The 15,752-nt window shown below is 34.7% G+C and overlaps 1 protein-coding gene across 1 annotated transcript in view; it reads left to right on the top strand.

Annotated features, from left to right (window-relative positions):
- Positions 1–288: 288 nt before the first annotated feature.
- Positions 289–15,752, top strand: part of DNAH7 (dynein axonemal heavy chain 7) — a gene marked incomplete at both ends in the record, with an annotated part of 79,614 nt that continues 64,150 nt past the window's right edge. The window contains 13 exons of the mRNA XM_029084215.1: positions 289–397; positions 507–660; positions 1,012–1,105; positions 2,351–2,531; positions 3,381–3,456; positions 5,532–5,657; positions 7,143–7,262; positions 8,613–8,796; positions 10,218–10,397; positions 11,256–11,259; positions 11,658–11,926; positions 12,873–13,000; positions 13,181–13,259. Of these exons, the coding sequence (XP_028940048.1) occupies positions 289–397; positions 507–660; positions 1,012–1,105; positions 2,351–2,531; positions 3,381–3,456; positions 5,532–5,657; positions 7,143–7,262; positions 8,613–8,796; positions 10,218–10,397; positions 11,256–11,259; positions 11,658–11,926; positions 12,873–13,000; positions 13,181–13,259 (1,704 nt within the window). The remainder of the gene's footprint in view (positions 398–506; positions 661–1,011; positions 1,106–2,350; positions 2,532–3,380; positions 3,457–5,531; positions 5,658–7,142; positions 7,263–8,612; positions 8,797–10,217; positions 10,398–11,255; positions 11,260–11,657; positions 11,927–12,872; positions 13,001–13,180; positions 13,260–15,752) is intronic.

The following is a 15,752-nucleotide window of genomic DNA, read 5'->3' as shown; positions in this document are numbered from 1 at the left end:
CAATATTTGGAAAACATTGCAAGTGGAGTACTTGAACAAGTTTGAAAATATATAAGGTGTAAAACTAGCGAGTTTACAAATATTATGTGCAAATTTAATGTGCTTGTCTGGATATTTAGAATTTGAGGGCAACATATAAGTAGTAGTTTATTGAATGATTTTTATGCTGCCTTGTTCTTTCTGTGTATTAGGCAGCTTCTTTGATTTACTATATTTAAGAAGTCTTGAAGTATGTGTTAGTAGCATCTACAACAAGTGTAAAACTAAAATATAAAATATTTATTCCAGGCCAGGTCTAAACCACTGTGGCAGCAGACTTGTCCTTCATTCCATCTGAGCAAAGAACAGAAAGATGACAAGTCAGATGAGTTTACTGTAAAAAATGAGTATTCTTCTGGTAAGGTTAACATTTTTAGTACTACTAAAGAAAACCTTTCAGAAACGTAAACATGTGTGATACATTTGAACTTTTTTTTAACTTAATTTCAAAATGTATTTTCTGAAAGCAGAATATTTGAAGGTGGGATACAAGAGACACAAGTTACAGGATTCTAGATATAATGAAGCAGGTGCTGGACCATCAACTTGTACATTGCAGAGTAGCAGTCATCTGAAAAGAAACCAGGAAAGTTTCAGAAGTGCTCTTGTTAACATTATACTGTGAGTTTTCTTCTTTTTGAATAATGTGGGGGTTTTTTTGATAGATGAAACAAATATTAAAATTAAATTATTTTAAAATTTTGATGATTGTAAATTGTGATAATGTATATATTAGCATGAACTAAATCACCAATTTTAAAAGTAGAACTGTAGCAGATAAAATACAAACTTGGTCACATGCTTCAGTGTTCTTTTTGAATCAGAATGTCTTGTGCTCATTGTAAAGTTTTGTCAGTTACCTTTTTTGTTTTGTTTGTTCACAACTGGCATGTACAATGGTTATATATTACTTATGCCAGTAAAGTGTATCTGAAGAATGTGATGCATACTCTTTGTTTTTTTTTGTCTCAGACAGCAAGACCTTACTGAAGAACAGCTTCCATGCCTTGATGGAACTCAGTCTCCAAGAGCAGATTCTTCTACACCAATAGAGAAAGATATTTTGGTAGCTAAAGTCTATTTTCTAGAGTATTAAGTTAAATACAGTGACAGTCATTTGTTGTCAATATTGGCAAGGTGATTGACACAATGAAAGATGACTGACAGTGACATATTCTTCCACTATTAGTTTCACACAGTATATTATTAATAGTGTTATTGTTGAGCATTAGGAATGTATGGATGGTTCAAAGAATTGCAGAACAGAATAATAACTGGAGGATAACCAATGTTGGGAAGTAATAAATGAATCTTTTCTGCACTTGCTGAAGGTGAGAATTATTTGCCAGGGAGGGTGCACTGCTTTGAGCAGATAGAATCCGTAAGACAATTCTCTAATTTGAGGGTTACCCTCATCTAAGGGTATTCTTCATTCTCATTCTGGTTTAAGATACCTTGAATGACACAATTGTATACGCAATTTTGTGATTTATTTAAAACAGATTAAGTTCATTTTGGGATAAATTGATTGAAATAGATTAATGTGTTACTTCCTGACATGGGTAATCTTCCAGTTGATGTTCCATTCTGCATTTCTTTGAATTTGGGCTGATACATTTCTTCATCTGTGTTTCCTGTAATGCTCTGAGGTTTTGTTAATCAGATTTCACATGCATGTTTAAATGCTGACATACAAGCAACTGCACTTATTTGTGGCTATACATTCATATTCTGAGCAATGCATTAGCTATATATTGCATATCCACATACAACGCTGCAGAATTCTTGGCTTTCTTTTTGAATATATGGTCCAGCCCCAGAGCTAATGGATAATAGTGGCAGCACTGGGTAGTTGAGATAGATAAATATATATTGAAAAATTATTTAAGGAAAAGACTGGTACTGGAACAGTGCAAAGGAGAGGCATCTCTCCAGAACTGTAGAACTGTTCTGGAGTTCAAACAAAAACCAGATTTCTATGAGTTATGTCTATTCAATTAATTTTTTTTAATAAGCTTTTATTAGAGAAATGGAATGAGGCTTATTGCACAATACCCTGTTTTTCTATCTCAGCAGCTTTTTATCATTATTCTACTGACTAGTGTTTGACAGGCTGATGAAAGTATTTACATCAGATTTAGTGATGTGTAGGTAATTTACTACTAATAGTGTATTAGTACTGTACTATTAGTATTTAGTACTAATGACACGTATTTTTACTAAATAAGCCCATATCTCTAGCTAAACCTGTAGTAGAAATGACTTTCTAGTACTGGACTGAACTGATGCATCTTGCTCTTTTATCCTGCAGAAATACTACTATTACATTTGCCATGGAATTGATACAGAAAATGTGGCCCCAATGGATGAATCATGGCTAGACCACATCTTAGCTTTAATTCCACAACATCTGAAAGTACTTAATGAAAGTATACGTTCCCTGACTGATGAAATTAAAGAAGACTATCTTCTGAGTGTAAAAAAGGCTATAGGTAGATTTCTATGAGTTTACTTGCATTTTCTCCTAAGTTGCTAATATTCAGAAGTGTTCCTTGTTGAGCGCTGTTCACTGCTGACAGCTTCCACCATTGTGGAAGAGTTACACAGAAGTGCTCTCTTGGATGTTAAGGGCAAATTTTAATAAAAAGTATATTCAGGTTTTCTTATCCTTGTAATGATCAAAGCAAGTATTATTCAGTATTTTCGATCTTTCAACACTTTTAAGAACCATTATTTTATTTTATAAATCCCTATTTAATAGTATAGCTTTCTCCTAGTTCCATTTTGTATATCTAGGTAAAACTGTTCATCTCAGTGAGTTGTGCATTTGGACATTTTGGTTGAGACACTGAGGTGCTGGAGTGTGTCCAGAGAAGGGCAATGAAGCTGGTGAAGGTTCTAGGCCACATGTCTTATGAGGAGGGGCTGAGAGATCTGGGGTTGTTTAGCCTGGAGAAAACGAGGCTGAGGGCAGACCTTATCGTTCTCTACAACTACCTGAAAGGCAGTTGTAGCGAGGGGGGGATCAGTCTCTTCTCCCAAGTAACAAGCGATAGGAAAAGAGGAAGAGGAAGCAGCCTCACGTTGCACCAGGGAAGGTTTAGATTGGATATTTAGGAAAAATTTCTTCACTGAAAGGGTTGTCAAGCACTGGAACAGGCTGCCCAGGGAAGTGGTTGAGTCACCATTCCTGAAGGTATTTAGAAGATGTGTAGAGGTGGTGCTTAGGGATACGATTAGTGTCTTAAAAGTCTTTTCCAACCTAAATGATTCTATGAATCCATTCCTTCGCTAAGCTTATTTTGGCTTTTCTTTCCTTTTTTTTTTAATACTTTTTTCAGTTGACTTTGTTTTAAGAGACACCAGGGAAAAAGATGAAGACAAGAAGGAAGATATTCTTCTACCTCATCGTGCAGAGTAAGAAAATATGTTTATTCAAAAACACGAACTAGAGAACAGTGGGGTAAAATGGCATGTATAAAGAATAGTCTTAATAGTGGTAGTCAGTGTCAGCTAGCTATCAATAAGACTTGATTATTAGTTATGTAAATGAAAATAATGATTATACAGCAGCATTGCAAAAACCCTGGAAAATATGTGTCTACCTTGGAAAGTTGTTTGGAATTAGTTTTGTTTAGCAGTGCTTAACTGCTAAGAAGTCTCACAATTAATCCCACAGCATTTGAAATGGGATATAGCAGACCAAATGCTTCTGTATAAACTGCATTGTAATCAATGGACCAATGTCATGTTCCGCACAGATTTCACTGAAGCTCTGTCTTATTTACAGATTGTGAGAGTTTGGCTCAATACATAGAGGTTTAAGAATGTAATAAATACAGACTGTTTTGTTCCTCAGAACAATCCAGCAACATGTAGTAGAAAGAGTGATAGATGCCTAGGCTTTCTGGCTGGGTTTTTCAGTATGTAACAACCTCCATACTGGAGTGGGTAGATGTGGCCTTTGTTTAGAGTAACAAGGTATTTCCATCTCATTCATCCTTACCTTAGAAAGTCTGCAGTCTACTGAAAGCAAGTGCAGTGCTACTCCCAGGATCATACATCTGTCCAGTGTGCATCAGCCTACCTAGTATCACCTTGCCTAGAACATACTTTAATTTTTCCTGAGATGTGAAAGAGGTACCTCTTTCATAGTTCTAGCCAAAAAATGGTAAAATAAATTTGCCTTGTAGAGGAATTAAATCTTACAAATGCTGCAGAAACAGAACATTTCCACTGATATCAACCAGGCTCTGTATTACTCTGCATTACTGAGTAATTTTAAAAACTGAAAAGACATTTTAATAAATAATTTCTGCCATGTGATTTAAGGTAGATTCTTTAAAATATCAAAGAGTAGGCATTAGAATATAATAGAAGAGGTGACTGTGACAGATGTTATGTAAGCAATTTGCGTCTTAAAAAGAGAAAAAATATGGGATGAATTTATTGTTATTTTATTACCTGGGTAAGACACTGTCCTACATCTGATTCTTTGTAGATTTCCATCTCTCATGGCAGCTGTGTAGGATATCACAGTAGTTTGTATATAAACTTATGTCAGGTGCTTACATGCAAATCCAAAAGTACAGCATTCTCCTAGTAAAATAATCATTGGTGAAACAGTTTTATTCCATTAGCAATATTTGAAATATGAAACTTTAGTCTAAAGAAATGTGTAGGACAGATGTGGAAAAACTTGAAGCTTTTTAACTTAACTTCCTGTAGCTACTTTTTCTATCTCCTGTGGAATACAGGTTCACTGAGAAATGGATAAAAGTTTTGTTTTATGTCAGAAATTATTTTTTATAGGAGTTCATTATGAAAATGGGAACAAAAGTATTGCAAATACATGACAAATTTGTGACAACTACTTTTGTTTTTTCCTTTCCCTAAAGGTTGCAGTGTATACTGCTTAAGTTGCTGTGCTTAATATTTCAATGGTATAATCAGATTGCCTGTAGAAAATGACAACAATTTTTCAAGTAAAAAAGACTGAGTATATAAAAAAACCTCTCCAAAACAGTGTAATGTTTTTAAAAACTTGAAAGCAGACCAATGAAGAGTTTACGAGGATACTCTAAGTTTATGAGTTTTTACAGATTTGACGTGATGAGCATAAACATAGATACTACTTATTGTAGAAAATCACATATTAATTGACTAAATACTTTATATAAGTATAATTATTTTATTACATGCTAAATATAAGGAACCATGAACAGATTACAGTTCTCAGAATTTGTCCAATGTTTCTCTCATTTCTTTTTTTTTATACAGTGGTCAGTTTTTGAAGACTTTTTTGATATCTGAATAATGAGCAGAGAGCTAGATTTACCTCCTGAATTCTGTGCTTTCTGGGATGCAAACAATTATCATAAAGCAAATGTATACATATTTTGGTTCTTAGCACAGCTGCATTCATCCTGCTGTTTCTTGTTTTTGTAGCTGATTGGGGGTTTTGGGGGGTTGTTTTTTGTTTGGTTTTTTAGAATAGCAGTAGTACCGAAACCTTGGAACAAGTCTTTCTTGTCAGCACGCAGATACCTGAAAGAAAATTTGCATGCAATAAATCCTTCAATGCTTGCTGTTCTGAACTTATGGGAGACCTCATTTAAGTAAGTGTTATCTATATCTGTTAGGTTTCAGCTGCTCAATGATTTCAGAATCTATATAGGGAAATAATGGATGTTGACATCTTAAGATTTCTAAGCTGTCCTATTGAATTTGGGACTGCTACAATCTATACCTCTGAATGCTAATCGTGGATATGATGACTTTGTTCAAAAGCCATTATCCCAAATATATTTGTCTGTATTCCTTCTAACTTTATGCTTTGAGGAGTTTCTGCCAACTTTTCCTCTATGGAGGTCAAACTTTCTTATCTCTACTCCCCCAGAAATCATGTGGAACGCTTCGCCATCTTAATTTCTGTTGGTTTGTAGGCAGTTTTAAGCAAGAAGCTACACATGAAAGTTGAATAGTTTAGCCGTTTTATGCTTGATTTTCTTTAGAGCTTGGGTGAAATGCCATCTGGACATGGTGATTTGTGATTTTGGTTTTTAGCTTGTTTTTTTTTTTTAGAACCTGTTCCTGTGACACTTCGATTTGAGACACCATGTTTGTCATACAGAAAGGCTCCAGAATGGAGCTATGATCTTATCTTCTCTAAGGCCTTTTTTTTTTTTTTTTTCTCCTCCAGTTTTCTCTTTGTGATCTTAAAGGCTCCCACAAGCTTCCTGCTTCTGACATGTTTGGATATGACTTCCATTTTTAAATAGTCTTTCTTGCTTTAGTATAGTCCCTTAATCTCTTATTTAAATTTGATACTTTTTTTCAGTCTTTCTCAAGTCAGGAATATTCATAATGGTCTGTGTCCTGAGAAGAGGAAGGTTGCTGTTTCGCCTAGCAGGGCGCTTACATTTTTTCCTCTTACCTGAGTAACAAGGGTAAAAGGCATTAGATGGGCTGTTACTTTCTTCTTCTCAGAGCAGACCAAACTACTTGCTTATTTCTTGACTGGTGATCCAAGAGAGAATGAATTGACCTGTCCAGGCCAGGTGCTGTAACAAGTTGCAGGAAGTGGTTTGGGTTTTTTTTTTAATTTTTGTTGTGTCTGCCAAATAGGTGACAAAATTCAGACAGTATCTTTTAAAAATATAAAAACTGTAAACAATTTTGAAGTTAGGTTTAGATGGTTATTTATTTGTTTTTACATTGTTTATAATATTGTAAAAATCCATCCAATCCTAGAAAAGAATGCTATTTAAAACATCTGGGATTTGTAATGTTTGATCCTATCTAAAATGAGTAACATATACACAAACTCTGATTCTGAAAATAGTTATTAATATACTCAAATATAGTGATTACTACTTCACTTTAAGACCATGCATACATACAGTACTGTAGTGCTTATATTTTGTTGTTATGAAACAACAGATGCTAATTTCTGAAAGTAACATTATTTTAAAGTTTAAAAAATATGCTTAAAAACCCTTTATGTTTGAAATGTGAAATATGAAAAAAGTTTTATGTAAAGAATTAGAAAACAAGATACAGTGAATGTGTTCCTAAAATATTAATGTTCTATTCTGTTTCAGAAATTTTCGCCTTCTTGATACAGAAATATTTCACAATAAACAAGAAGCTGAGGAACTGTCATCTTTCCAGAATACAGTCATGAATGAAATTGGAAAATCCAAAGTGATTCTATCTAACAAGTAAGATCTAGTGTATCCGTATTTTTTAAATTACAGGGAAATGTTTAACTATTTCTTTAGCTGTTTTTGAAACTCTGAACTTTCTGGAGAGAGAAGGAATAACCCATTTTAATATTACATATTAAAGAAAGAGGTGCAGTGTTGTGAAATGCTTTGAGGCTTATGAACGAAAACTGCTGCGTAAATGTTGAGCATGTTATCATGATTTGTGCAGTTTTCTTATCCTGAAGTTTGGTATGACCTATTTTGCTCACTTAGACAGATATTAACAATAGATGTGTTTTGGTCTGTTATGACAAAAGGTTTTATTTTGTGGACTTGTTTGTGCTGCATAAATGAGAAAATACAATGTTGCTACTATCAATAATTTATGACATTTTAGAATATATACTGTGATATAACTTATTACATAATAAAACTTGTCCCATCCCTATTTCACACAAAGGAAGTGTCTCATTGATAGGAAGATTAACCTGGGACCACATCAGTGTCTCTGTAGAGCACCTATTAATGATTTTGGAATTTCAGTTTATTATTCTTAGTTTTGTAGCGATTTCTGAGAGCAGAATAATGTGAAAAATTATGTATGAATGAGGTCAGTTGACTTCAGAGAGTATGACTAAGCTTTTCAAAACTGAAGTGGTTGGATACCATAAGGTTTGTATATTCAGTCTGAGTCGTTGGTGAGGCTGCACCTGAATACTGTGTCCTGTTCTGGGCCCCTCATTACAAGAAGGACATTGAGGAACTGGAGTGTGTTCAGAGAAGGGCAATGAAGCTCGTGAAGGGTCTGGAGAGCAAGCCTTATGAGGAGCTGCTTAGGGAACTGGGGTTGTTTAGCCTGGAGAAGAGGAGGCTGAGGGGTGACCTAATTGCTGTCTACAACTACCTGAAAGGAGGTTGTAACGAGGAGGGGTGGGGGTTGTGTCTTTTCTCCCAGGTAACAAGTGATAGAACAAGAGGAAATGGCCTTAAGTTGTGCCAAGGGAGGTACAGATTGGATGTCAGGAAGTACTTCTGCCCTGAAAGGGTTCTCAGGCATTGGAGCAGGCTGCCTAGAGAGGTGGTTGAGTCACCATCCCTGGAGGTGTTTAAAGGGCAGCTAGATGGAATGCTTGAAGGTATGGTTTAGTAGTGGACAGGTATGATTGGACTCGGTCATCTCAGAGGTCTTCTCCAACCAGGTGATTCTATGATTCTGTGACCTACTTAAGTTAAACTATAGTTTCCCAAGTAACTTCAGCATCTTTTGACTGCATGTAATATAAGCATTTATAGCAGTTAACTTAGAACCACAACTTTATTGATGCTAATCACTTGAAAAACTTAAAAATATTGTATTATTTTAAGGTGGTTTCCAGAAGTGCAGAAAATCTTTTACCAAGGTAGTAAACGAAAACAAGTACCTAGCAATGCCAGCATCACTAAACTAGAGTCTTTCTTCGGTTGTGCTGCCACGTTAATGACTCATCAACTGCAACATTTACTTTTACATTCACTTCAAGACTTTACAGATTTAATAGTTCAACCTGCAGTAAGTAGTCTTTCATACGCACACTAGCAGCATTGTTTATCCATGTAGTTATAATTTGTTTCCTGTTTATTTTGCTTCTTTTGAAGAAAATGTAAAAAAATATGAATTCTGTTGGCAGGTGCTTTCTGGAGAAAAAGGAATAATATTTTAGGAATGCGTTATTTATTAAGTGGAGTTAAAATAACTTTTTTTTGGTCATGCAAGAAGGGAAATATCAACACATTTTAAATGTAGGATCCTCAAGAACACACTGCAGTCAGACACACAATAGAAATTAGTATAAAGGCTGTTTGCATCTTGCACTAGTGCTCTCTGCAGTACCCATCTGTGAAGAAATCTTATCTTTTCTCTGCTATTAGTAGGTGTCTACTACATGCTTTGACAGAATAGTTTGGGAGGCGAAATGAGTAAGGAGTTTCTCTTACGCACTCACATAATGTCTGCCATAGAGGTAAATATTTCTTGTTGATATTTGATATCTTGGAGTGCAACTGGATCTTTGTTAATACAACCTTGCCATCAAATATCCACAGAATTTGGATAAGTTCTGCAGAGACTGTAAGGAAGTAAGGAATCATTTTGTGGAAGCAGAGTATATATTTTTCATTCTTACTCACCTGTAATTTATTTTTATACTTCTGAGTTAAGTGAGCTTTGATGTATACAGTACTATTTTCTTTCATTGTTAGTAATAGGTATGTATTTTCTAATCTTATTCTTCCTAATGGTGATCCTATGCTACGTAGTAGTGATAAAATGCTTCCTCATGTTTCCTAATTAAATGTTTGTGTATTTAGACTGTGTTAGCAGAAGCAGGAAAGTTGAGAGATTCTGATCCTGAATAAAGATATGATGAAAAATCAAATTATGCCACCAACGACAAAATCATATACAGGTTTTCATACTGGAATACATGGGAGTCCATACTGCAAATATAACCCTCATAATATTCAGTTGAGTTTTTATGGATCAGATTCTTGTTTAGTGAATAAAATTGGATGTAACACTTTTTTTTTAAGGTTAGTAGATTCATAGTGACTACTTCAGACAATGAATACATGTACTGCTGTACACATAATAATTCAATATTGTTATACTTGTGAGGGCTCCTACTGTAAAGCTACTCTGCCTCAGTCTTTGCAAACTACAAAAGTTGTTGGCTGGTGTATAGAGGATGCCTCTTGTGCCTGCTAAAAATAACATTGTATTTCATTGTAGTGAACATCAGTTTATGTGAATTTTATCAGAGACATGCTTCCTACTTGCACAAGTAATTTTGCTAGGATTGTGGCATGTCATTTGCAATTAAAGTCCTGACAATTTAAAATGCTTATGCTGGAGGAATTCTTAATAATCCTTTGACTTTTCCTGCATGGGTTAGTTTAACTAATATTTTACTTTTTTTTTTGTGTGTGTGTTAGGAAACAATCCAAGCGTACAAACACCCAGGTTTAATCCTGAGGCTAATTCTTGAGAATGATGGTATTAAATTTGAACCTGACTTTAATGACTTCAGGGATGTATTACTGAATGTTTATACTGTTATGATTGAAGCTGTCAGTGATATACCAAGAGTTGAGACAAAGTTATTTTCTAAGTGGGTAAGAAATTACAATACTTATGAGTTTTTTATCATTATATTGTTGCTACCTTTAGTTCCTAGGTATTTTAATGAATAGTCTTGTTATCTTTCAGGATATTTGGAACACTTTGAAAACATCTTAATCTTCTTACTAATAGGCCCAATCACTGTTGTCTAAGCAAATAAAAATCCAAGAATCAACCAGTTTCTTCTATGAGTTATTTTCTGCAGCAGCTACTATAAACTGTACTACAAACAAAATTCATGCAGTTAAATTTTAAACGCATTTCTGCCGTATTCTGGAAAATACCTGCTATTTTGATATTGGAAAGGGTACTGTCTTTTTATATATAGAATCTTTTGAGTAACTATCCTTAAAAAAAAAAAATCTAAACCTTAATTTTTAAGCAGTTTATATTTTAGTTGTTTTATGCATTCAACCAGGTTAAAACCTTAGGTCAAACAGGTTAAGGAAAAAACATTTTGTGAAATAATGTTTTTAAAAAGGTACCTACTTGATTTATAATTGCATGTTACTTTCAGTATAGCAGTCTTAGGTTTTAATATGGAGAGAGTGAAAACAATTCCCTGTGGTGCCTCTTAATTGTTTCCCAGATTTCTTTTTTCCTGAAGGAATATCATTTAGACATTCTGTTGCCCCTTCTGTTTAGCTCCAACTTGAATTTTTTAAAAAAGATACTAACCCTCAACATTTTTCTTAATGTGCTTCAACGAATGACCAAACAGAAACCTGAGTTGTATGCTACACTTTATAAAAGCACTAATCAATAACTTGTGAAAAGGCAGATTAAAAAAAGCATCTCAAGCATGTCTGAATGCACAAGAGCAAGGCTTTAGATCTTCTAGGGGGTTGCAGGAAAGTGTTTTCCATATTTCTAATGTTACAGAGTCATCAGTTGATAGCAAAATTGAAGTTGTGCCTGTGGTTCAGGAAAATCCATGTAGATTAAATTTAAAATTGTTTTGGATGAGTAAGCATGTGGACTCCAGAGTTTCTGAATGAAGCAGATCTGATTTCTTACTTGTTGGAGGCAAACATTCATAAGCTAGGATTAAAAAAAAAAATTGGGAGTTGAATATAAATAACTGTATCTACAAAATTGGGTTTGTAATCAGACTTTAATTAGAAAGATTTTAAAGTAACATTTAGTTGATTTTTCTGTCCTGTTTATCTTCCCTGACATAGCTGAGCTACAGACATAACTGTAATTTGAAAATGTGTTTGGTTTTTTGTGTGCTTTTTTTCCAAAGCCAAAAGGTGAATCCTCATCAGCTGTCTTGAAGCCTGTTATCCTAGATGAGATCTTGGATGGACATAAGAGAAGGATCAGAGAAGAAATTACGAAAGAAAGTGCTGCACCTGTGGAACATCTCAAGCTGTATGATAAGTACAGCTTCCTGATAAACAAACAAGCTGAACATGATGTTGATCAATTCCTGACAGAGGAACTTACCTTTGAAGAAATGAAAAGGGAAATCATAAAGTACCAGAAACTTTCTAAGGAAATAAAATATACTTCTAAGAAGGTAAATTATAATAATATTTGTGAAGAGATATGGATATAATTTTAATGTTGTCAGTCAAAGGTGCTAATAATTAGCTATGAGATAATTAAAGTGAAATACAATTATTTTTTTCAGAAAAAGAGTTTTTCAAGAGTCAACACTTCTGGGGTGTATTTGCTGTACTCAAGTGAGACAGTTACTTTTGCTATAAATTGTTCTGGGACTTCTGAAAGCATTCAGAGCATGCTCCTCTTAGATGTGAAGGAGCAAGAGAAAGTGTTGGTCCAGCCACCTCCAAATTCCTTCCATTCATATAAGGCAGAGAGAGGATCCTTAACATGAACTGCTTTTTTTTGGTCCCTGTAAGGATATTCTGTGGTGAGAATCCTTTGTCCATTTTGAAAAAGACTCATAAGGCTAAAGTGGTTTTCCTTAAATTGTTTCTCTCCTAGCATACAGTGCAAACCTCAGTTCTGGAGAAACTAGTACTTACAGGCCTGTCATGAGGGCTTCTGTGTGTGGAAGTCAAGCTCACTTGCCTACTAGTCAAAGAAACCATTGGATTTGGAGACTCACTGGGAGGCAGAGTCCCTTCTTAATCCTAAGGAATGTCATGTGTCTCTAACAGTAAAGAAAGACTACCATATTTCAGATGTATCTCAAGCTCTGTAATTTCACCAGACAACATTCACTACTATAGACATTAGATGCCCTTCTTTTTTGAGGAAGTACTTTATTTGTCAAGGTAAAAAACGATAGAAGTAAGATTTATAAGAAGTTCGATGTGCAGATACAGAACAGTTATTCTCAACTGTAGCTTTTTTTTCTGTTCTTCACTCAAAAGTTTTAAAAGCGTTTTATGGTTTAACTAAATTCCTATGTGAGATCCCTGACATTCTGCTTAAGACTGAGAGAAAACAGGTAAAAACTATGCAATATTCTGACAACTATTATATTTGTATTGCAGTGTTTCCGTCTAGGAATGTTTGAATTGCATTGTGATGAATTGATAAATGCTTTGGTGAAGCGAGCAGATAATATTTGTGAAAAAATTATTTCCAGAATGTTCAAAGATCATCAAGACATGAGTGTGAGGTAACTCTCAAACTGAAAATGTGTTTTGAAATTTACTTATGTTTTTTTCCACTGTTGAATTTTTTTCATCCTTAAAGGATATGTTGATCTCATTTTTGCTGTTATAAATGTATATAATTTGTCCAAGGATGATTAAAACAGAACACACATGCCAAACTAGTTATTTTACATATTTTTCAGACTATGTGATGGGTTTGAGAGAATAGCAGAAAAAGCCCTTACTACTCCGTCCAATACACAGGAACTAATGGAACTTAAGGTATTCTCCTCTTTTTTCATGAGTCCAAGCAAGAAATAGCTACTAATATGGTTGCTCTGGTCTTAAGCAGTGACATAGACAAGTTGCCCTCTTTACAAGTCCGACCCTGGCCCTGTTAAAATCACTGGTGCTATATCTGTATTACAAAATAGAAAAGGTCTATGGCCATTAGGCTAAAAGTCATAGCCTGGCTCTCATACCTACCTAAACTCTTTTCCCCACCAAAATGTCATGGCTGCAACCAAACTGCCTATTTGGAACAGTTCTTTGTCTCTGCTGTCGCTTGCCCTGCACAGTGGCATTGTTGGTGAGAATGACAGTTTGCATGGACCAAAACCTGGTAGAGCAGCTGTCTCCAAAGTAGGGGGTGTGCAGCCCAGGGGGTGCACAAGACGATCCATTGGAGTACATGAAGGAAATAGTATTTATTTTTTATCTAAAAAAAGTGAAAAAGAAATTAAGCTTAACTAATATTTAATATACAGGTTGACACTGATACCCTCACTCAGTCTGTATTGTCAGAGGGTCCTGCATCACATATGTATGTGAAGTGTTCTGAGGAAAGAGTTGGTGTTCTGCAACGTGAAGGGATTCACAGTGGCACGCTCATTTGTTCACTTGCTTTCAGTGTATTATTATCTATTGCAGTTTGTGTGCCCAGTTAAGTAGATTTACAGATCGTTACCTAGTTTTAACTAACCCTCACAAAATGGGCAAGTGGTTTAAAAAGATTCCTTCAAAGAAACTGCAGATTGACGATAATACTAATAATGTGAGCACAAGTGATCAACAAGAAGATGTCAGAGCTGACACTTCTACCCTATTATGAGCTCTTCATTGTCCACATTACAAGGTAAAAATAATGATGGTCTAATCAGCTTTGACAAATTGGCCAAAAAATTTTGAAATTATTAGGAAGAGTATTTGAAATATGATTTTACATCTACTATCATTAATGATGAACCTTGCCTGAAATGACTGTTGTGCCTTGAGGTATTAGTTAATGATAGTATGAAACCATCGCATTTAGCAAGACATGTAAAAACTAAGCATCCAGATCATGAAGACAAACCTCTACAGTTTTTTTCAGTGGTTTCAAGTCATGAGATATTCAATCCAGTGCTCTACAAAATGTAATGATCCATGCTTGGAGGACTCAGAAGCCTCTTTTTATTTAATAGTGAAAGAGAAAAAGCCACATACCTCTAGGGAAACACTTATTCTTCCTGCTGTGGTAAAAATGGCTGAAAACAATACATGAAAAAAAATATGATGACAAACTAAAATGCATTTCTTTGTCAGAAAATACTATTGGAAGGTGCATGGAAAACATTGGTGAAGATTTGTAGAAGCAAGTATTAGAATGAATTATGCAGTATGAGAGATTTGCTGTACAGTTGGATGAAAGTACAGATGTTTAACATATGTCAGAGTCTGTTTCAATAATGAAACAAAGAGATTAAGAAGTACCTTTTTCTGAGTCACTAAAAGAAATATGTATTGGAGAAAAAATATTATCAATAGTAAATGACTTCTTTAATAAAAATGATGCTTTATGGAAAAAAATGTTCAAGTGTAACCACTGATGGAGTGGCTTTGACCAGAATAAAAAATGGATTACGGGGTAAGGTTACAGAGATAGTACCACACATGAAATTAATTAACTACATCATTCATAAGCATGCTATGGCAGGAAAGTGCACAAAGTTCTACAGGATGTCATCAGTGTGGTTAATTTTATAAAGAAAGATCTTTAAATAGTAGAATCTTCATAATAGTTTGTATTGAATTGGGTTGTAAACATTAAAGTAAAGATAGCTACAGAATGTAGACAGTCTTGAATGTGTCCAACAGTATTCATCTTCTGCCACTTAAAATATCACCTATTCCTACATTTCTGTCTTCAACTCTGCTAATATATACTTGTATATCTAAGTTTAGCAACATAGATCTAATGTAAAAATCAGGCAGAAACAAGAGAAGAGCAAGGACTCATTAACATTTTAGTAAACTCCTGTGCATAGAGTGTCAATTTAAAGAAGAAAATGGTTTGCCTCATTATGTAGCTAATATTGAATTGGGGCTACAAGTCCATAATACTAATTTCCCAGGTAGAAGTAAAAAAAACTTATTTCCTGCCCTGAATTAACAGTATCCAATTTTTCAATGAGAATTATGGAGATTCAATGCTTCTCCATCTCAATCTGTTGTAACAAGGGCTTTAAAACTACTTATAATAGTGATACAGTTACAGGTTTTCCTTGGTGAAACCATAGTCATTGCGAGATTTGCAAAGAATCTACAGAAATGTTTATCACTTTCTACATTTCTTCCTCTAAACCAATAAAGTGTTTCAGGTTTTCAGCCTGGAAAAGAGAAGGCTCCGGGGAGATCTTATAGCGGCCTTCCAATACCTGAAGGGCCTACAAGAAAGCTGGAGAGGGACTTTTCATAAGGGCAACTAATGACAAGACAAGGGGAAACGGGTTTAAA

Source organism: Antrostomus carolinensis, unplaced genomic scaffold (genome assembly GCF_000700745.2).
Source record: "Antrostomus carolinensis isolate BGI_N321 unplaced genomic scaffold, ASM70074v2 scaffold16760, whole genome shotgun sequence".
NCBI classification, from domain to species: Eukaryota; Metazoa; Chordata; class Aves; order Caprimulgiformes; family Caprimulgidae; genus Antrostomus; species Antrostomus carolinensis.
The sequence above is the reverse complement of the archived record's forward strand: the minus strand, read 5'-3'. Positions and strand labels throughout refer to the sequence as shown.